Genomic DNA, 23,609 nt, shown 5'->3' with positions numbered 1-23,609 from the left:
TGGACCGCATGTGTCCCAAATAACTACGGATCCCTGCAATGATGGCTCAGCTCCTGCAGCCTCTCCCCTGGGTATTATCCCAGAGCCAAAGCTGGATACACAAGCAAGACGCTAACTAACTGCTTCCTGGTGGGGACAGAGCTCCATCCTGAAGAGCCTGCCTCTTGTTATTTCTGTCACTCACAGGGAACACAGTGTGCAGTGCCAGTGAGCCGCTCAAGTTCAGATTTGCCTGCCTACCACCTTTCCTTGTTAGTTGTGTTTTTGTTGGAGGTGTAGGGTGGGGGTGGGGGGTTGAGGAATTCAAGCTTTGCACTGACCCAGGGATTTAATTTCTCTGCTTAGCCTGAGCTGCCATTACCATGGAAACAGACTCTATTTTCAACTTCCCAACAACAGGGAGATGGGGGGGGGGGGGGATGCAGGAAGCCAGTGGACTTCTTCAGGAAAGTTTCTCTTTGATTTACTTGTAAGGCACAAGCCCCCTGGAGTCCAGGGAGTGTGGCCTTGAAGGCAGGTGAGAGGAGGGAGACCCTCTCCAAATACCAGGCTTGCCTCCCTGCAGTCTGGATCTCACCTTCCTGTGGAGTTAGCCTCCAGAGCCCCGACTAAGGAGCAGGATTTGGTGGGAGGCGAATTCCCCTGTGAAGCTGACCTCAGATGGGCTCAGGAGCTGTGTGAACTCAGGTTTCAAAATGCGAGGGCTACTAAGGTGTGGGATGCGGAGAGGAGAGGCGGGGAGTATCCGAGTCACACACACTTTAGTTACACAAAACAGCGGCGTGCAGGTACATTGCCTTAGGAAAGGAAATGGCAGGCATAGGGTTACCTTGTAGGGACAAGCTTTACTGGGAGAGGGTGGCCTCCAACCAGGGGAGCCATGATCAAGTCTTGAGTAAGCATTGAAGAGAGACAACACGATCAGGCCCAAAAGGGAAGGACAGCTCTTGAAAGCCCAGGGAGAAGCTTCATTTCTTTAATGATGTGACCCCTGGTAGATTGGCCTTAGGTCAGGGTAAGCTCCAGTGCTTCCCGAAAATCTCAAACCTGGTTAGGGAAGGATGGGAGGGTGTAGACGGTGGTGATGGAGGAAGTTGGGAGAGGTGAATATGTTCAAAATGCATTGCATGAGATTCTCAAGGAATTAATAAAAAAAAAATTAAAGAGAGCAAGAATAAGAAGGAGAGAGAGAAGAGGAAGCAAGCCTGCTCAAGGGAAAAGAGAACTAGACGGCCGCCACAGGCAGGATGACAGGGTGGGGGAGGGGAGCAGAGCATGATCCTTCAGAGAAATTCCCAAATAAAGAAAAATATCTGACTTTCATTTTGGGGTGGGGGTGGAGGCAAGAAAGTCCACATCATGTGATTTAGTCTGGGATAGCCTACATGACAAGGAGGATGGGGGAACCAGGATGGGACCATAAATTAGAGATTGTAAAATACAATACAGATGTTGATTAATTATCTGTCCCCAGAGGAAAAGAGGGAGGGCAGCTCACGGCCTGAGCTCTTTAGGCTGCAACATCTGGCCATTTACACGGACCAGAGTCTGAGGAGCAGGCTTCGCTCTCACAAGATGGAGTGACGTCATCAGGAGAGGTCTCTACAGGGATGAAATTGCTATCCCTCTGTGTCACCACCCACTGCCACAGCCACATGTGGCTCCTGAGCCCTGAGATCTGGCTGGTGGGACTTTCAGTTCACTCCCATTAGCCACAAGTTAAATAGTCAGACGTGGCTAATAGCTGCTTAACCAACAGCACAGACTTTTAGAGATCGCCTTGGGGATGGGGTCATGGAAGGCTTGGAGTAACGAGGAATTAGGGAATTATTTTGTAAACTGGGCTGTGAGACTTTAGGAAGAGTTATCATTGCCTACCAAGTCCAGGGTAGAATGCAACTCTTTTCCTACTAGCTGAGTCGGTCTGGCTGTGCACTGCGGAAGGCTTGGTCAGGCTGGCCCAGCCGCTCCCAGGACCCCAAAACACAGGACACAGAAAGGCCTAAAATGGCTCTGCCCTGACCTGGACTATCATGGAATATTAAACTAGTAAAGATGTGTTACATTTGTTTCTGTTGCAGAATATTACTTTAACAGGGTAAAGATGTGTTTCTTTGCCTGCCTAAGGCAGCTGATTGATCTAATAAAAAGTGGAACAGCCAAAAGCTAGGCAGCTGAGGGACAGATGGGGCTGGCAGGCAGAGAAAAATCTAGGAGACAGAGAGAGAGAGGAGGAAGAGAGTGAGTGAGAAAGAAAGACACCCAGGGTCATCCAGGCAGCCATCAGCCAGACAGACATGGAGTAGGACATACCGAAGGTAAGAAAGGGAAAAAGCCCTGTGGCAAAACGTAGATGAAGAGAAACAGGTTAAATCAAGTTATACGTGCTAGCAAGAAATGAGCCTAAGAAGCTAAGGCCAAGCATTCATAACTAATAGTGAGTCTCCATGTCATGATTTGGGAGCTGGTGGTTGGTCCAGAAGAAAAGCCTGCTTACACCAGACTCCTCCCCAAGGCCCCTTCTGCAAGACCAACTGAGTGAGCCTGGGCCACACAATTGAAAGGTCCTAGCCAGCACTCTTTTTTGAGTGTGAAGGAAAAGCAATGGAGTGGAAGGAAAAAAGGGAGTGAAAATTAAGACCAGGGGCAAAAAAAGTCAGGGGCAATAGGCACTAAAACCTTAGAAGGACCATTGGGAAAGCAAGAAATAGGGACAACAGGGGTGCAGGATTGGGAGGGAACACGGTAGGAAGGAGGAAAGAAACTGGGTGGGCAAGGGGCTAGGGATCGGGAGGTCCCTGGAATCAGGCTGGGTGGGAGGGCTGTCTGGGATACAAGAGTCTTGAGCCCACAGAGTAACAAGTGTTAAATACTTACCTCCTCGGTGGATGATCAGGAGATGACAGGGCGGGGCTTCTTTGGTACATTTGTTGTGGCACTTTAACCTGAAAGACAGAGAAGAAGCAAGTTGGATGGGTTAACTGAATGGTTGGTTGGCCTGGGACAGGTGGATGAATGGCTTGAAGGACAGATGGATAGATGGATGGATGGATGGATGGATGGATGGATGGATGGATTAATAGAATGGGTGGGTGAGGTGGATGGATGAGCTGAATGGATCGATATAAATATGGATGGGTAGAAAGATGGAGGGATTAACTGGTAAATGCATGATTGGTGGATAAAGGACTGATGATGGATAGATAGACAGATAAATATAGATGAGCAGATGAGAGAATGATAGGTGGATGGATGGATGGATGGATGGATGGATGGATGGGTGGACGGATGGGTGGATGGACAGATGATGAACTAATAGATGGGGTAGATGAATACACATGCAGATAAATGTGTGGATAAATGGCTATATAAATGGTAGGTGGGCAGACAGGAAGGACAGGTGATGGAAGATGGATGAATGAGGGGGGGGGAGGAATAAGTAGATGGACAAATGAGATACCCCAGTGGTCTGGACTACTCCAGGCACTGAAGGCAGGAGAGTGTGAGGTGAGGTAGAGGCAGCAAATAAAGAAGCTGACCCTCCACAACCCAGATGGCTAACTCTGGAGAGAGGCTTCCAGTGGGACTCTCCAGTTCCACCCCGGGTGCTCCAAGAGGAAGCAGCAATTGTTTTTAACAATATCCATAGTAACTTCACGTGTTGAAACATGCTTTCATCATCATCTGCATCAACAGCACCCCAGTCTTACCCATCATACCAAGTGCTCAAAGACTCACCCAACAGCCACTACGGCAAACGTCTTCCATACACTAGTTTATTGGAATCCTACAGCTGTAAGAAGTAGCTATTATTGTCTTGATATGAACTGACATGCCCTGGATAAACCCCTAAGCCACTGTACCATAGATAGTCTCTCATCTACCCTAAAGCCTGAAGCTCTTGGAGACGTCAAACCAAGGCTTACCTTATGCAATCATTAGCAGGCTTTCAAGAGTGTTAGACACAAGTGAATTTCTTCCAGAAAAATCTAAGGAGTCAGTCTTCTTTCCCACCACATTGCCTGACTGCTCAGGAGGAGGATGATACCACCCCTCCCCCAAGTCACTGCAGTGACATCAATCAGTGCAGAAGAATGGACATCCCAAGTGAGATACTGGATAAGCCCCATACAGACCCTCTCTGGATTCACCTGGCATTTTATGCACCCAAGTCAAGCTTCCAACTGTTAACATCTTTGCCAGGAGACTGCCCTCGGGCTCCCAGCATCGTAAGATTGAATAGAACATCCCATCCTCCATACAGAGGTTAGAGTATATTTCTTCCCTCTAAAGCTCTGACGTACTCTCCATAGGATGTTAGCACAGAGCAAGAGCCCAGTTCCACAGTTCTTGACATGGATTTCCCACCCAACAACATTCGTGCTTTCTGGAAATATCTCTGAGATTCTCTGCAGATTTGGCATCTCTGAAGCTGGGCTAGAATAAGCCCTGAAGCAACCCAGATTGTGTGAGGCAGGGGAACCAAGGGTCCACTTGGCAGTACAGCTTTTCCCATCTTTTTCACCATCTCTCCCAGGTCTGAGAAAGGTCCTGCCTTCATCTCTGATATGGAGACTTTAGACCTGGGGCCCCTGTGCACACAGAGGACAACCCTACCTGGGTGGCTCCAAACAATCAGGAAGCTGAGCTCTCCTTTTCCATCTGACCAAACTGGAGGGAGGGTGTCTTCAGATGCTCACCCAGTCGAGACACAGCTGGACAGCAGGGACCTCACTGCCATCTCCTTCTATCTAATATGTTTTTAGGTCACTTTATGTGACTGGCAAAGGATATCGTTTTTCCATTCACAGTAAAGGTGAGTTTTCATCTTTAAATGAACTTACCACTGTTGTTTGAGTCTGAGGTGTCCCCCAGAGGCTCATGTTTTAAACATTTGGCTCCCAGCTGGGAGTGCTAGTTTGAAGAGGTAGGGCCTGGCTAGTTATGTCATCAAGGGGTGGGCTTGGAAGGTCATGCCTGCTTTGAGTCCAGAGTGTTTTACTGCTTCCTGCTTCTTGTCACATGAACATGCCACTCTGTAGGCTGTCACCACCATGTCTTCCTTGCCATAATGAATGAAACCCAGAAACTGAGAGCCCAAATAAATCTTCCTGCCCTTAAGTTGCCCCTTACATTGACCAAGGAACACAATACACTTTAGCCCAAAAGGCAGTAATAAGGTCAGGCATGGTGGCATATACCTCTAAGTCAAGCACTCGGAAGGCTGGGATCTTTGCAAAATTGATGTCAACCTGGGATACATTCTGAACTCCACTACTTTGCAAGGATGAAATGATAGTGTTGTAATATGAGCAGCGGGGCTGCGTCCCCAGCACCCCAGCCGCCTGCTAGCTTATGCCCTGAAATAATTACACGGACACTGTATTCTTTTAAACACTGCTTGGCCCATTAACTCTAGCCCTTACAGGCTAATTCTCATACCCCGATCAACCCATCTCTAATAATCTGTGTAGTATCAGTCCTACCGGGAAAGATTCTAGCCTACGTCCATCCTGGGTCTGAGCTTCATGTGTCTGCCTCAGAGAGCAGAGCTATCGCATCTGCCCGGGAGAGGGGAGCATGGCGTCTCTGAGCTCACTTCCTCTTCCTCCCAGCATTCTATTCTGTTTACTCCACCCACCTATGCTCTAACCAATAAAATGGGCCAAGGCAGTTTCTTTATTTTTTAACCAATGACCTTTCTCCATCATGATAGCATGCTTGTAAAGAGTTACACAAATTATCTGCAATATGGTGACTTTCAGTCACCATTACCACCATTGCCATCATCTTCATCATCATCATCATCACCATCACCATCATCACCATCATCATCATCACCATCACCATCATCATCATCACCATCATTACCATCATCATCATCATCACCACCATCATCACCAACATCATCACCATCATCACCAGTATCATCATCATCACCATCATCACCATCATTGCCATCATCACCATCATCATCACCACCATCAACACCATCACCATCATCATCATCACTACCATCATCACCATCATCACCATCACCATCATCATCATCACCACCATCATCACCATCATCATCATCATCATCATCACCATCATCACCATCATCACCATCATCATCATCATCATCATCATCATCACCATCATCATCACCATCACCATCATCACCATCACCATCATCATCACCATCATCATCACCATCATCATCATTACCATCATCATCACCATCATCTCCACCATCATCATCACCACCACCACCATCATCTTCACCACCACCATCACCACCACCACCATCATCATCATCACCACCACCATCACCATCATCATTATCATCACCATCACCATCATCACCACCATCACCACCATCATCACCATCATCATCATCACCACCATCATCACCATCACCATCATCATCATCATCATTACCATCATCATCACCATCATCATCTCCACCATCATCATCATCACCACCACCATCATCATCATCACCACCACCATCACCACCACCATCATCATCACCATCATCATCACCATCATCACCAACATCATCACCATCACCAACATCATCACCATCATCGCCATCATCACCAGTATCATTATCATGCCCAGAAACACTCATGATCCCTGCCATCTCCACATCATCTACCATCCCCCACCACCCCTACCATCATATCATCATCATATCCAAATCCCACTTCAGCCTCCAGAAAATTATGCCCATCCCTCACATATCAAAATAATCAGACCCAACAATTTTCTTATAATAGTGAAAAATGCACATGAGGGACGATTAATTCCCAGGATGTTTTTTTACAAGAAGTGAAATGTTTCTATTAGTGGAAAAGCGAGTTTGGGCTTCAGGCGGGTGATCTCCAAAACGCATGCTCATAATTATATCCTGCCAGCATCCTGCCTGCTGGGCAGCCTCCCGGGCCTCTAGGAACTCCACAGCAGCTGCAGAAGCTGCACCCATGGGTCTCCAGTTTGGCTCAACTGGAGCTCGGAGAGATTAGCTCCAGTGTTACCCCTTGTGGCACCTACATGAGTGGGGAGTCCCTGTTGTTCTACATTTCATTCCGATCTTAGTTTATGATGCTGCTCCATGCCTCACCGTTTATTTCTTCCCACGTGAGCCATCTCTCCCCTCAAACACAGGACTTCATCCACTCATTTGCTGTAGCTCCCTAGTACCAAGAGCACACTATTTCCAGCTTAGCTTGGGGTTTGATCCAACACTACAACACAGACCCTCCCCCGAGGCCAGAGAGTCTGAGGGTCTCGCCAGAGAAAGAGCTGAGGCAGAGGAGTGGAAATTGTATTAGCTTGAGAACACCAGTAGGAATCCTATGGCATCCTAGGTCTGTCTAGAGGAGCAGTTTGACCCACATCCCTGTCTCCCAGGACGGAAGTCAGGAGACACAGTATGTAAGAACTGAGCTCAGACCTTTGCTGCTCAAGGCTCTGTGACCCTGGCTGAGCCTCAGTTTCTCACTCTGTAAAATGGGGGGCACCCATCATTGCTCCTGCAATGATAGGGTGATTGAGGAATCTGAGGGGACCGAGTAAAACACCTGGAACACCGCCTCCTGCACCGTGATCTGTCCCTGTGCTCATCACTCTTCTCCTTTAGGGACAAAATACATCACACAGGCAACTTAAGAAGAGGGTGTTAGTGCTGGCTCAGTTCTGAGGGCACACTCCATCGGGGGAGGGGGAACGACATGGGGGTAGGAACCCGAGAGGGCTGTTATGTGGTACCCATGGTCAGGAAGCAGAGAGAGATGGATGCTGGGACTCAGTTTGCTTACCCCAGCCCTTCAGAATGGGTCTTCCCACCACAGTTAAACCTTCTGGAAACATCCACAGAGAACACATCCAGAGGTGTTTCCAGGTCTACTCTGAATCCAATCAAGGTGACAGTTAAATTAAGCCATCATCGCCCCCGAGTGTCAGCTCTTGATGCTTTGAGGGTCGTGGTTTGTGAATCTGCCAGTCATCTGTACCTTTTAATGCCTCTCAACTACTGTATTCTTCCCAAGTCAAACTCTGTTCTTTATGAAGATTCCTGACCACCAAAGCCGTTGTTCCTAACGTGCACTATTATTATTTAAACACGTCTATTTTCCATGCATGCTAAGCATGCTGTGACATTCTGATACGCACATCCAGTAAGTCATGATCACATCAGGGTTTCTCCTCGTCCTGCATTTCATATATTATTTAAAGGGTCCCCTGTCACTGTCCGCATGTTACAGACAAGGAAACTGAGGCCTCGGGAGTAAATACCTGGCACAGAATCTCACAGAGGGTAGATTAGTTGTTAAAACATGGGTCTCCCTGACTCAAGACCATAAATGTAACAGGCTAGTTTACAAGAGCAAGGGCTGGCCACGGAGTAGGACCACAGTCACTCCTGCCTGGCTCTGCTTCCCCTGGAACTTCCCACACAGAGCACAGCGGGAGACCCTGGGTTCAGCCCTGACCCCAGACCATTCTCACTGCCTCTGCAACCCACTTACCACTTTCCCATCATGCATCATTTCTGGAAGTGGGCGGTGCCACTGGGCCTTTCTTTGGCTTGTGAGATTCTACTCTTTTGGGGGTTAGGAAAGGAGAGAGAATGCACACTCCTAAAGGGTCGTGAGTCTACTCTTCCCCTCCCTTAATCTCTCATGGGGAGAAGAGCCCTAGGGTGTCCTTAGTTATGCTGTCCCTGGGTACTCGGGTCTCATAGGCCCATGCCCCCCACCATTGTTTATGCAGAGTCTTTCTCTAGACAATATCAGACTGACAAGCTGGTCCCTGCTGGGCTGTTGAGCAGTCAGGGAGACTGTTGGTCTGTCTCCTGTGTTAAGAGCCTGGCACCAAGGCCCTTCTAGAAACATAGGCCGGCACAGAAAGAGCCATTTGCCTACCTCGGCAGCCCAGGTAGTGAGAGTCACACGATGAGGTTGGCTCAGATTTGGTTTTCTGATGGAGATAATGTCTCGTTTAATCAGCAGCTCCTTTAGCGGAAATGAAATGTTCTACACAAGTAACTTTTCCTCATAACTGAAGTTTATCCTATTAAGGTTTGGAATTACAAAAAAAAAGTTAGCCATCTTCAAAGGAAGTCTTACATAATTCCTCTCCAAGATACCAAGCTCTTGGAGTGCAGAGTGGCCCTCCGTGTAGAGCCAGAGGATGCTGACACAGATACAATGTCTTCCTGGAGCCTGTGTGACTGTACTCGGGCATTGGGTCGTTTCATGTCCCTTGGTCACATCGTCAAGAAAGTCAGCCCATTGCCCTCCTTTCTGGGGGCTGCCATCTCCGTGTCTGGCCACCCCCTGTGTACTAGTCCTGGTTCTTCGTGTCTATGCCTCGGGGCGAGGTGGGAGAGCCCAGAAACAGGAACTGTTTCTCCTGTGTTTTCTGCCTAGGAAGGCTGGGTTCCACCCGAATGAAGTGGAACTAAATTGCTTATCTTTCCCGTTTGCATATTCTATCATGTTTCCAGGTAGATTTCTTGAAAAAGATGCCAGTGGAAGAGGGGGAGATCGAAAGGAAATATTTCTTCCTGGATGCTTCCGGAGTGGTGGTCAGCTATTCTGAGTGTAGATGCTTCTTAGATCGACTCCCACGTGATACCAGCAGGTTCCCTGACTTGAGGCTTCCCAGATTTCTGTCTGAATGTATCACAGTCCTCTAATTTAGGCTCCCTGTGTGGCTTCAGAGGACCTGCCCACCTCCCTTTCCTCCCGCCCTCATATTCTCAGTACTTGAACACCTTGGCCTCACTTGAGTTTAACTTTTGACCCTGACATTGTCAAGCCTGTTTCCAAAAAGACAAAAAAGTTACCCAGACACTCCCTGGTTCCCTCTCACCAGTGGTAACCCTTACAACCCAGGAAGGACAGCTCAAAGGGAGAGTGTGGCAGGCCAGAGAGGCAGAGGTCCAGGAGGCAGCAACTGCTGCTGTCATCTCACCGTGGGACCAGCCCTTGGCCCCCACGAAATGATTAAGTTGAATAAAGGGGGTCTGTGTTTGAGTGACAGATATACCCACCACGAGAGACTTCTGTGGCCTCAGTTTCTTCATCTATAACATGAGGGTGATAATAATCCCCATCTGCCTTCCAAGTTTGTTACATGGATGAAATGGAACCGTGCTTCTAAAGTGTTTAGCAAAATGCCTACCATGTGATGAGGCTTCAGCGCCTAATATCATCCTCACCATCAGCATCCTCGCCACCATGATAACCATCATCATCTTCACTATCACCATAACTTTCACCATTACCATCATTACCATCATTATCATCTTCACCATCACCATAACCTTCATCATTACCATCATCATCATCATCACGATAACCATCATCATCATCTTCACCATCACCATCATCACCACCATTATCATCTTCATCATCACCATAACCATCATCATTACCATCATCATCTTCACCATCATGATAACCATCATCACCATCTTCACCATCACATCATCATCATCACGATAACCATCATCATCATCTTCACCATCACCATCATCACCACCATTATCATCTTCACCATCACCATAGCCATCATCACTACCATCATCACCATCATCATCATTATCATCATCATCACCATCATTACAACCATTACCTCACTATCACCATTATCATCACCATCACCATGAGCATAATCATTGTCACTATCACTATTTTCACCACCATCATCACCATCTTATCATTGACACTATCATCAGTAGCATTGTTATTACCATGACTGTACCAAGTTCCCACCTCAATTTCTAGAATTATGTGAATCTCTTTCTTACAAATAACTATAATAGGGTTCAACTTTTCCCCTATAATAATAAAAACTATTACACATAAGAGATGATTAATTCCAAGGATAGTTTTTTTTTTTTTTTTTTTTGTAAGAAGTGAAGTTTCTCTATTCGTGGAGAAGCGAGTTCGGGCTTCAGGCGGGTGATCTCCAAAACACATGCTCATAATTATATCCTGCCAGCATCCTGCCTGCTGGGCAGCCCCCCGGGCCTCTAGGAACTCCACAGCAGCTGCAGAAGCTGCACCCATGGGTCTCCAGTCTGGTAAAAGTGAATCAGTGAGCTCCTGCATCAACCTGGCTGCCTTCACTCTGAATGTTCCTATCACCTGTGGCCACAGTTATTATGTAAACTAAGATATAAGAACACAGGTCAGGAGAATGTGCAGGGCAAGGGGGAAATTGGAAGTGCAGTGAACAGATCCTGTAATATAGCAAAACCAGAAAGGGCCAGGAGCCCCATCCAAGTGCAAAGGAGTGGGTGCCAATGTGGAAAGAATTCAGAGTCAGCCTGTGCAGCCACGGGCAGCCAAGGGACTCAGCGTGGGCATTCAAAGGCCCCAAGAAAGGCAGGCACTTGCCGGACTGACCAGGGGTTTCACACCTACAGAGGCCAGCAGTGGCCTCAACTGGAACACGTTAATGCCTTGGCAGTACCAACCTGCCTCTGTGACAAGGTTTCTAACTTAGGGCTGTCCAAGGAGTTTGCTCAAGCATTTCGGACTTCGGCTAAAACAGGGAAAGTCCCAGGCTAAACAGGGCAATAACAGCTATAATCATTCTGCAATTATAGAGTGAAAAAAAATCCCGTAATTCATCCTTTAAAACCTCAAGCTGGGAATCTTATCATTTATCCCACGGGTGAAGGTATAATAATGGGTTCACGGTTGTGCCGGGCAAATGTCTGGCAGCTGGCATGCTGAAACCAGATCGCGCAGGCTGCAATCCCTTTGTTGAGAGTGGGCGATCCATTATGCAAACCTGTTTATCTAAACCAGTGGCAATGATGACTCCCCTATCTGGCACCTTGTGCGAACCTTTCCTGTTGACCTACCTAGAGTTAAAGCATGGCGTGGAAGAGAGGATGAGGCAGTTAAAACGAGCAGGGGCTTTGTTTAAATGTGATGTCTCTACTGATGGCTTGGGATAACGTCTCATTCTTTATAAAAATTACTTGAGTGTCTGTATGTTCGTGTGTGTGTGTGTGTGTGTGTGTGTGTGTGCGTGTGTGTGTGCGCACGTGCACGTGTGTGCATGACTTCAGGTCCCTCAGAGGTTACAAGAGAGCATCAGACCTAACTGGAGCTAAAGTTATAGGCAGTTGTGAGTAGCCTGATGCGGATACTGAGACCTGAACTCAGAGCAGTAAAGACTACCAAGCCATTTCTCCAGCCCCAGATGTTTCAATCTTTATCGCACTGCAGGAGGTCAGACAGAAAGAAAAAAAAAATGCATCTCAGCTTCAATTCTCTTTTTCTACCACAAAAGTCACTCAAAACACTCTTGTGTAAATTACTATCTACCTCTAAGAAACTGGACAGAGTCAGCTGTGGTGGTGCATATATACAATCCTAGCACCGGGGAGCCTGAGGCAGGAGGATGATCACAAGTTTGAGGCCAGCCTGGGTTACATAGCTGAGTTCTTAGCTGCTCTGAGCTACACAGTGACTTCTAAAAAGGGGGCCGGGAGGATAGGCTAGAGAGAATTCCTATAAATGAGATATCAGGGCTTCAGACCCCCATGGAAGGTGAGGAGGGTGGATCGCAGACAACGCCAAGCCAAAAGCTGGGAAACCCATCAGCATCCATCCCTGTGCGCGGAAGAGCAAGCCCTGGCAGCTGCATCCACACTTGTGAAACAATGCAGGCAGAGTGTGGACACTGGACCACTCTGCACGCAGCTCCCTTCCACACTCCTGAACCGATTAGATGAGAACGCCTCGATTTAGATAACTGGAAATTGCTTTCAGAGCCTTAATTTCCTATTAGCTCATTAATCTATTCAGACTCCCAACAAGACAGCTGATGATAATTCCGGAGGAAGTGGGCACTTAAGAGGAGAACTGTGGAGGGGGAGAGGGGTTGGGCATGAAGGAGAAGTTTCTGGCTTCCTGGGTGGGGGGATATCCCAAGGCTTATTTGTCAAGCCAGTAATGGTGTTAGTATCCATTAATCAGCTCTCATAATGGGCCAGGTGAGGGAGGGGCAAGAACTCCGGAGGGTAATTATCTTGTTTACCTTTTCCTTCTTAACAGTTGCAATGGTGCCTAATCTCACTGCTGGGACAAAGTGCCTGACAGGAGCAACTTAAGGGGAGAAGGGTTTACCATGGCTCACATTTTGAGGGTACAGTCTATTGTGCTTGGGAAGACGTGGCGGCAGGAGCATGTGGCTGCTGTCCTCATGGCACCCATGGTCAGAAGCAGTGTGTGGCTGCTGGCCGCGTGGCACCCACAGTCAGGAAGCCATATGTCTTACATACACATATACCACATGCATTTCTGAACAGATGACAATACACAAGACCCAGGTGAGGGAAGAACTTAAAATTCCCAGAGCTCTTGAATTAAAACTGTAACCTCTTACTGTGGCCCTTCTTCCCCTCCCTTTCCCTACTTCCCTTCCTTCCCCTCCCTCCATCCTTCCCTTTCTTCTCCCTCCCTCCCTTCCTCCTTTTCTTCCCTCTTTCTTCCTTATCTCTTCCTTCTTCCCTCTCTGCCTCCTTTCCTCTGCCCTCCCTTCTCTCTCTCTTCCTCCTTTTTTCTTTAAACAGGGTCTCACTACACAGCCCAGGCTGTGCCTCAGCTCCAGACCCGACTACTGAGATGACAAGTCTCCAGGCATGGCACCATGTTTGCTCTGCTCTTCCCAGCAGCCAATATCATCCAATATCACACCATCCTTTTAGCCAGATTGACTTCCTTCTCCATCACCATCCTTTTAGCCAGTTTGACTTCCTTCTCCACCTACCTGTCTCCCACTCCACCCACAAGTAATTTCCACCAGTCCGGGGATTTTGTCACTTTATCTCCTGTTGTTGCTTCTGGTGCCTGGAAAACCCTTTGGGACATAGTATTAAGGTTTTAAAACTAAACATCCTTAGTTCAAAAATTTGAAACCCAAAGTGGCTTCCAGTTTGAAACTTTCTGAGCTCCCATGGGGCCACAGGTGGAGCAACCCCATGCCTAACCTGAGTTTAAATATCCGCTCACCAAAAACCCTGTGCAAATGAAGTTTGGGTCTCATCTCCAAGACACCTCATCACATATGCAAATGTCTGCATTATTCAGATATTCCAAAGTCAGAATGCGCTTCAAACGTAAAAACACTTTTAGTCCCAAGCACTACAGAGAATGGCGTCTTAACCTGCAATGATGATTTTCCAACTGGCAAATATTAGTTGAGTGACCAGTGAGATGGCCTTGCCCACCTCCAGCCCCCTCATTCTCAGGGCCACTGCTGTCCTTCAGTTCCACGCAGACTCATTCCTCCACCTTTTTGTCGGTCCTTGCAAACACACGCAAATAAATGTTGACCCTCTCGCTTTAACCAAAGCTCCAGGGACTTTATTCATAAGATAAGTGCGGGTCTCAACCGTGAGCCTCAGTACGCCTGTACAGCAATCTCATGGAGCTGGCCCTATTCCTGTTGTAGTTGACAGAGGTGTGTGGCTGGGACAGACTCACAGCTGGGCTCCATGCCAGTGCAGCAGCAACTGTTATGGTTGAAGGGCTGAGCACACTGGTGAAGTCATGGATGCCATCCAAGCCCAGTTGGTCTGAACTCTGACCTCACCCTTCCATGTGCCAGAAGCTACCCCGCATAAGGTAGAGTATGAGGCAGTGGAGGAAATGTTCCTGGATAGCAGTATGAGGCGAGGGCATTTCAGTGACTGCCCCCCCCCCAGAAGTCCAGTGATGGGCGCCAATATTACATCCGCTCTTCAGAGAGGAAGGTCAAGATGGCATGCCTCTTAAGACTTCAAGCAGAAATGGGACCCAAACTTAGCACTGTTGACTTCCAAAGCCTCAGCTCTGTGTGACTGTCCCTCTCTCCTGTCCCCAGCCCCCTCTCTCTCCCAATCCCTGGCAGGGTCTCAGGCTTTGCTCATTACTTCTAAAACAGAAGGCAGGGAGGAAAGCCACCTCTGGGTCCCACCTCCAGTGCTGAAAATTGAAAAGGCTTGCTGAGTGTTCAGCCTCGCTGACTCCTGCCCAGTCTCTGTCACCTAATTACTTGACTTCAAAGCCTCCACGCAGCAGGTGTAAGGATGTGAAAGGCATTTCCCCCACAGAACACAGCACGACCTGATACAGTCGAGATGTCTCCAAGGCAGCAGGTGTACTGGGGAGATCAGGCAGCCTCTGAGCCAGACCTAAGCACCTGCCTCTGTGCAGCTCAGAGTCAGAAAGTTGAGGAACCATCGGAGAGCCCAGAACCACAGAGGACAGCAGCTCAGAATGCTAATATATAGCAATTACTCTCCTAATCACCCTTAGGTCGTGAGCTAAAGGATTCCCAGGGGCTGGAAATAATCACTCTTCCCCACAGCCCAGGCTATCCGGGAGCTCAGTGAGGCCACCAGACAGGCGAGGGGTGGGGAGACTCTTACCGCCTATCTCTAGCAGACACATACCCACCCCTATCTTTTCCATATGGTCAAATGTGTCAGTTTTGTAGCCGCTGGACCTGAGTAGGTAGTTAGTACATGTGTGCAGATATACACAGAGGGGCATATGAGGACAGAAATGTGAGGGGGTGTGCCCATGGTCACACAGCTATTAAATGGCAGGGGCAGGATTTGAACCTGGTTTAATCTGCCTCCAGAGGCCATGGCTGGTGTCAATTTTTCTCTTGCCTTCTTTCTAATCTTCTGTCAGACATAACAAAGAATGTGTATAAGGAAGGGGGAAGGAGTAGGGATCAAGGTATTCCCACCTCTTGGCCAGTATAAGCATCCAACATGAAGCCAAAGAAAGAAATGGAGCAGGAATTAAGGGGCATGAGTTCAAGTCCTCACTCCTACTTCTTAGCTGTGACGTTTCCAAGTTGAGACACAGTTTTTACAGATATAAAATGGGACAATCATAAGACACTCTCAGAGACAGCACAGGATGAGAAAGAGCAGAAGGGAAAGAACTTTGCAAATTTTCAAAGCTATCAGCAAACCACGGGCTGGACCCATGCTGTCAACTGTCTTTATGGATAAAGTTTTATTGCTCCAAATCCATGGCCATATCTATTTCTGAATTATTTATGGTTACTTTCAAAATATACGAGTCCATTTTGCGAAGCTCTGAGGGAAACACTGAGGCCTCCAAAGATCATGGAGTTTAAAAGGTTTACTATAGGGCAGCTAGAAGAGAAATCAGCCGGTGACTGACCTTCGATGGTGTATTAGGTACTTTGTCTATGACAGAATATGCGGGGCAACTATAAATCAGGGGCACAGTCCGTCATGGTGGGAGAGCCTAGTGGTGGGAGCATGAGGAAAAGTTGGGGCAGAAGGGGAGCTGGCCTAGAACAGTTAAGCTCTATTCCTATAACCCAATGCCTGCTGTCAGACTCCCACCCCGTGTCCAAAAGGATCCGAAACATCAGCTGGCAGCCGAGCATCTGATCACATGAGGCTGTGGGACACTCTTCACATTCACAACCACAATAGAGGCCCTGAGCATGGGAGGGCCCACCGGCCCCAGCACATGTCGCGTTAGCCTTCCTACGGTCTCCGCACAGCTCAGGCTTTATCAGAACTGTTCTCACCAGCTTCTCCTGACCTCCCTGGAGTGAGCCAAAGCCCATCTCAGTGCTAATTCATATCTGGCATTGTAAAAAGTTCCTTAAAGGGAAATCACTCACTTGCAGTTTTTACACTTGAGGCCAAAAAGCATCCCTTTCCCACAGACGGTGCAGGTCTGAGACATCCAATACTTGGTGGAAAACCTGTGAGAAAGAAACAGGAAATGTCCGAGGTGGGGCAGTGGCCATGGGCCCCTCTCCAGCAGGATGAACCCCTAGAATGAGAAGCCTATAAGCCCTGGGTTCCAGCCCTGTTTGTTCCAGAACAGGTGATAATTAAGTTCAATCAAATTGCCTAAACCTTGAAGCCTCAGTTTTCTTGCTTATAAAGTGAGACACTTAACAGGTATCAGGGGTTACTGGGTCAGGCATATCGAAGGTGTCATAGCACCTGGTGCATAGGTAATGCTCAATGAATTGGGCTGTCTCAGTTATTACCTGGAGTGTTCGTTATGGTCACCTATTCATATCCTGGAGGTAGCCTACAAATGGCAAATTCAATTCCTCAAGACAGCAATGGACCTCCAAATCCAGTTGTAGAGTCCCGCTCCCCGACAAAAGAAAACCTTTTCAGACAACACCGCTTCACCCTCCCCCAGTCACTGCCACCTGCGGCAAATACTGTGTGGACGCCCCCACACGTCACGGTCACCAAGGCCACCTGGTGGAAGTTATTAGATTAACTTGCAGATCACCCCTTCTGAGCCGTGGCATGCTTTCTGCCTTGAGATAAGACACAGAGGTGGGGCTGGATCCAGCAAAGCTATTGAAGGTTCCCGGGTCACAGTTAATTTTAATTTTCAATTTGTGCCACCGTCGGCAGTAGTGGTATGCAATCTGCACTGCCTCCTCCGAGTGTCAAAGGGGAAACTTGGACGTGGTTACATAACTCAGAGATGGAGAACTGTGAGGCGGGAGGGCTGCTTCCTTCAGCCTACCCTCTTGTGGGATCTGGGTCAACCCTTCAAACACAGCTAGCGACAGCCTGGAGCTGCCACAGCTAAGCAAACAGCAATATTCACAACGGAGATGCTGGCTTGAGATGCTCCCTCCCCAGCTTTGCACTTGGGCTTGGTTAAGCCCCTTTGGGTCTTAGCAGCGCTTAGCAGGTCTATTCTGCAAGCTGGGGCAGCTCAGGGGAGGGGATAGCAAAAGACCCGTTGAACAGCAACATAGGACGGGGGGGGGGCAGGTAACAGGGTCTGCTGGCAGGTTTCTCTCCTCTTCAGCTTTGTCCTGTCCCCTGGGTGGATGTTCTCTATTGCCCGGCTCTTGCTGTGATAATTCCAGTGACAAAGAGTGAGATCTGCTGCTCCTGGTGGTGCTTTTTCTGAGACAGGATTTTATTACAATGGCCAGGCTATCCCTGAACTCTTAACTCACCATCTCGCCCCGCTGTGTGCTGGGAGCATATGCCACTACACCAGACAACACAGGGAATGGGATGTTAATGTAATCTCTTAACCAGGCTGGGAGTTTCTCCCACCTGACACCTAGCCAGCGGGGGGAATACAGGGCAGGCGAGGCTGAAGAACAACACCCATCAGGGGACTCTCGCCTCACTAGGAAGTCAGGTCTGGGGCCCAAGCTGGTCAGCCTGCTTCATTTCTCTTGACATCAGAATCGGAAGCTGGGGCACCACCAGTTTCCAGTGAAAGCCCAGGGGTGGAGCCAGCCCGGTGAGGCTGAGGCAGAACCCAGGGGTGTGGCTGAGCCACAAGTGTGACCAAACTGGAAGGGTGACTGGGCCAAAAATGTGTGTGGCACAGAGGCGGACTGAACGAGGGACTGTGGCCACCCCAGGGGTGGAACTAAACCAGAAACATTTGAAAAGGCCCTCATCCTGAGTCCCTTTGGTGCCACAGCTCAGCCTCTGGTCTCCGACTGACCTGTCCGACTGACCTGTCCGACTGACCTGTCCGACTGACCTGTCCGGCTGACCTGTCCGACTGACCTGTCCGGCACTGCTCCTCACAGCTTCCACCAAGGGTTCCAGCTGTGACATTTTTCTTTAAGAACTGGGGCTGCGTTGTCAGGAGGAGAGAAAGCAGCCCTGCCCCAGGCTGAGGCTGTGTCTGTGTCCAGGGTTTCTCCCTTCACCTGGCTGACAGACCACTGGGGACTGTCAATTTGTGTCCACAGACCCTCGGATAACTGGCCAGCTCCCCAGAGACACAGACGTTAGAATCCTACAGGTTGGAGGGAAGGCTCCATGAAGGAGCAATGAGGCAGCTGACTCTCCCCCAGGCACAGACACTCACCAGGGGTTCTCAGATCACAGGGATTGAGCATGATTAGCATCCAGTCCCCTGCCTCATCCACCAGGGCCTCCGTCCCCCTCCTCTGTCAGAGAGTTTCACCATCCTGGCCTGACTCAGCTCCCGCTTTCTCCATGGTTCTGTAAGGAGACTGGGGTAACCTTTAGAAAGCTGAACTTGGGAGAGTCAAGAAGTTGTTGGAAACAATTCCAGACCATGGAGGATCCTGGGGAAGGCCTCCTGCTGGTCTGCTCCTCTCCAGTAACCTCTAGCAATGAGTTTAGCTAGCCATCTTGAGTTTCCTGGGTAAAGAGCCTCCATTTGGAGCCTGAAGTACTTTACGATACCAGTAAGGTACGTGCACAGCCCTTAATACATCATCCCACTGATAGGCAGAATGTATGAACTTATTCCTACAAAAATCAAAGTTTCTTCTCTAACTATGGTTTGATGTCACACTCTCTAGCCTGCTGGGCTTGTTTCCTAAATGACAGTTTAATGTAATTTCTTTAAAGGTCTTGATTATACTATCCCAGAGTCTTCCCTTATTTCTCTCATTATATATTGTGTAATTTTTGATAATAAAAACATTTTAAAAAATGAAGTCCAAAGGGGGTACACAATTTCTCATGGCTACAAAGCTTTATCAGGAGGGACTGGAACCCAGGTCAGAGTGAACATAAGGTCTCTCTGTTTTTAACCGTCCTGTGTAGATTTGCTAAGGGCAAGGCTACGGTGCAGACACCTCGGTCCAACAAAACACAGAAGGGTGTGGTGGTGTGGAAGCTGAGGATTGACACATTACCGGTGCCCACCGGCTCCAGCACCACCACCCCCGACACACACGGTCACAGTCTCCTACCTACCTGTGCTTAATGGAGTTGCCAAGGTCTCTGCGTGGGATCTGCGGTGACCACCGTGGTACAGACAGTGTGTCTGTGGAGAGAAGAACAGACAGGAAGGGTCAAGAGCTGAGCCACCTCTGCCTGGTCCCTGGAAACCAAAAGGAACCCCACCAACTGGCCTCAGGCAGGGTGTTGGTTGCTTTGGCCTACAGAGCCATGCCTGGTGGAGCCCCAGTTTAAGTCCTGGGCTGACTAAAAGGAGGCTTCCCAGGTAGGGCAGGCAGCAGATGCCTTCAAATATGTCAGCTGAGGTCAGGTGTGGGGAAGCACACCAGTCATTCAGGCTGAGGCAGGAGGGTTATGAGTTCAAGGTCATCCTGAGCTGCATAGTAATAGTCTGTCTCAAAAAAATAAAAAAGAACAAAAGGAAAGAATAAAGGAAGAAAGAAACTGCATGTGTGATTTGGTGGATGGATAAAGGTCTCGCTGCCAAGCGGAAGCCCCGAGTTCGGTGCCTGGGTCCCTCCCACAGGGTGGAGGAAGAGAACTGACTCCTACCAGTTGGCCTCTGACCACACATGTGCCCACATGCATACACCACTGAGTAATTAAAAGTTACATTTTGCAATCTAAAAATAGAATTGAGAGAGGGAGAGGGAGAGAACGTGGGGTGGGCACTGTGGAAAGAATACAGCCAAGCATGACCTCGGCTTAATGGTTCTTAGCATATGCCTGGTGTAGGCTGAGTGCCTCCCGTGCATGAGGCCGGTCTGAGCTGCATATAACAAACACATGAAAAAAAGCAAAGCCGAGCAGACTCTATGTGGAAAACCCTTCGGATCCTGCAGACAACTTTCAGCCTGTCCTGCTGTGTGCAATCCCAACTCATACTAGAACAAGTGGGTGAGTGAGTGAGCACGTGAGTGCAAGGATGACGTAAGGCTATCTGGATGGATGGCGGATGGATGACTGGCTGAATGGGATGACGTAAGGTGAATGGGATGATGGATGGGCAGGTAAGTAGGTAGATGGATGAAGGAGAGCGTGTGACGGAGGAGAGGTGGGTGGCTACATGGTATGCATGGGAAATGCTTGGTGGGTGGGTGGATGGATGGATGAATGGATGGATGGACGGATGGACAGATGGTGGACAAATAAGACTGAGAAAGAAATAATAAGGCACGTAGACTTCAGACTGAGTGCCTGCTCCTGTCCTTTCTTCCCTTTCTTTATTTTCTTTTCACACTTTAGATCAAATATGAGCAAACCATATAGTCAAGTTCTAGGTCCTCAGAGACCTTGCGCATAAGCCCCATGCCCCCCCCATTGCCTGCCCCCCCCCAGCAGCCTCCTGGGAGACCTTGCAGGCAGCAGACATAAACCAACAGCTGCGGCGTGAGCTAGTGCTGCCTGGACAGTCCGGGAGAAAGGCAATCGGCCAAGCCCACGCCAGCGCCCACTTCTCAGCCAGATGGATGGAGCCTGCCGGGGGCTGCAGGGTTGCAGACGTGTGCCTCATTTTTCACAGGCATTGTCATGGAGTGTCGCTCTCATTGGGAGAGCTGGGCATGTCGGAACACATGGGAGCATTTAACCCCAGTGGGCTCTCTCTTCTATCTGGTGATGGTCACAGTGATCTAAAAGCTGTTTCCAGAAACCTCTGTGCAACCCTTGAAAAGCTGGAACCTCTTTCTTTTTTCTTTCTTTCTTTCTTTCTTTCTTTCTTTCTTTCTTTCTTTCTTTCTTCCTTCCTTCCTTCCTTCCTTCCTTCTTTTCTTTTTTTTTTCAAGAGCTGATGATTTTCCAAGCCCCAAATGCTGAAGAAAACCGAGGAGGTGGCCTGATAGAGCCATAAGCCCCACAGTCTGCAGAATGTTTAACAAAGCCCGTTTTACTACTTCGTCCAGTTTCTGAGGAAGATAAAAAAGGAAGATAGTGCTCTTTAAAGATATTCTCCATGTCAACCCCTCTTTCAGACTGACATGGGAGAAAAGACATTACCCATTAACTCTGAAAGGCTGGACAGGAAAGGAAGGTCAACCTCCTACGAGTGATCTACAAAACAGGATGTACTGAAGGAGAGTCCATTAATAATGCCTGAATAGAGCTGAGTTCAGGACTGAGAGCAAGAGTAGCGAGATTGATTGCTAACGTCTGCCATACCCGAGGAAGGAGGTACTGCTAACAAGTCTTGAGATTGATTAGTAATGTCTGCCATGAGCAAGGAAGGATGCAGCCCTTATATGTCTTGTGTGAATTTACCTCCTCCACAAAAGCAATAGTCAAATCTTCACCTTTGCACTCACCTCAGAGCATAGTGCCTGAGGCTGAGTATGCTCTTAACATATGTTTGGTGAAGCCAAGATTCTTACAACGGAAAGAGTTTACTGGACAGTTAGTATGTGCCGAGATCCTCTGTATACTTAATAACCAGAACCTCTGCCTCCTTGCATCCAGTGCCGTAGCTATGCCCTTTGTACAAAGGAGGGCAAGGGAGCTCAGGACAGGCGCACTGATCCGGTCAAGGTCACACAGTCAGGAACCTGCAGGAGCAAATGTGAACGTGACTCCCTAAAGGGACTGGGAGCTGCTCTGTGGGTGCCAGCTGCGCAAGCGTGAGGCCCTGCGTTCACATCCTCAGCTCCCAGGCAAACCTTTGGGGGGATCTGGAGATTTCTGAAGACATTCTGGGGTGTCACACTGTGTTTGGGAGTTTGCTACTGGCAGCTAGAGCATCCTTTTATACATAGGTGAGAGTTCTCCCCATACCCTCAACAAGTTAAAGCATCCCAAGAATCAGTTGCATCAAGGTTGAGGCTCCTGATCTGGACGTTTCTATAAATGCCCATCCCCTAAAAATAAAGTATCTCAGATGATGGCCCCAGGCTGCGTCATCTCAAGCTATGAGCATCTCCCATTAGCTCTGTGTCATACTTAGTCCCTATCCGGTCCCTTTGCTCAGGGCAGAGGCAATTACGCTCCGGGGCTGGCTTTCATGGTCCAGGCGCGGCTCGAGGGGTACGTCCTGTCAGCTGCATTAAGCTGCAAAGCCTCATTAGTCTGGAGCCATTGCTCCCCAGGCTCGGCTTCTGCTGTGGGCGTGAGACGCAAACTCCAAGAGTCTCTCTGCTTCCTTTGTTTGGGTTTCATTAAACTTACCAACGCGAGCCTCGGCCTCGGAGCAAAGGGAAACTGTTGAAAGGGAAGAGGGGGGAAGATACCAGAGACTTGAGGCCTTATCATAACAGGGAAGGCAAATAACATTTACGGCAATTAAACCGATCTAGAAACTTCTGCGTAACAACCAAAGTGTCTATTAAGATGTCTCCGTAGCTGCACGGAAGGCTCTTTCCCACTCTAATTTTCTGATAACAAGGCAGAGTCTTGCGCAGCACGGCTGCCTTCATCTCAGGGGAAGAAAAATCGCTGCCTCTTTCGAGATATTTCCATTGGAAATATCTTTCCACTTGGAAAGAGACAGAGCTGGGAGGAAGACTACCCTTGTTCCTAGGTTAGGGTGTAGAAACTCTTTCAGAAAGATCCCCCCCCCAAATGAAATGAGGGGTACCTCCCAGGAGCCACAGCCTTTGAGGCCACCTTGGAAGTCTAAGAGTCAAACAGAAGGGCCTCATGGGGGCCGGTGTTAATAAAGTGCCCAATTTTTATAAATGTTTGGTTTGGCTTGACTTGGTCAGGTTTTTGAGATGGTCTCAGGTAGCCCAGGCTGGCTTCAAACTTGCTGACCTTGAATGCATAATCCACCTACTTCCACCTCCCTAGTGCTGGGATTACAGGCAGGTATTGCCATGTCTGGCCTGCATGATTGATAAGTTTGTTATAAAACCTCAGGCTCTGAGCTGGTGTGTAGGAGGAGACATGAGAGGTACGTGAA

The 23,609-nt window shown here is 48.6% G+C and overlaps 1 protein-coding gene across 2 annotated transcripts in view; it reads right to left on the bottom strand.

Annotated features, from left to right (window-relative positions):
* Positions 1-23,609, bottom strand: part of Ksr2 (kinase suppressor of ras 2) — a 353,104-nt gene that overhangs the window by 84,483 nt on the left and 245,012 nt on the right. For both annotated transcript variants that reach the window (XM_026784070.1, XM_013349493.2), the window contains exons 6-8: positions 19,739-19,808; positions 16,675-16,758; positions 2,878-2,945 (exon numbers count right to left, since the gene is read on the bottom strand). In XM_026784070.1, the coding sequence (XP_026639871.1) occupies positions 2,878-2,945; positions 16,675-16,758; positions 19,739-19,808 (222 nt within the window). The remainder of the gene's footprint in view (positions 1-2,877; positions 2,946-16,674; positions 16,759-19,738; positions 19,809-23,609) is intronic.

The sequence above is a fragment of the Microtus ochrogaster genome, chromosome 2 (genome assembly GCF_000317375.1).
Source record: "Microtus ochrogaster isolate Prairie Vole_2 chromosome 2, MicOch1.0, whole genome shotgun sequence".
NCBI classification, from domain to species: Eukaryota; Metazoa; Chordata; class Mammalia; order Rodentia; family Cricetidae; genus Microtus; species Microtus ochrogaster.
Note: the sequence above shows the minus strand (reverse complement) of the source record. Positions and strands in the feature narration are given on the sequence as shown.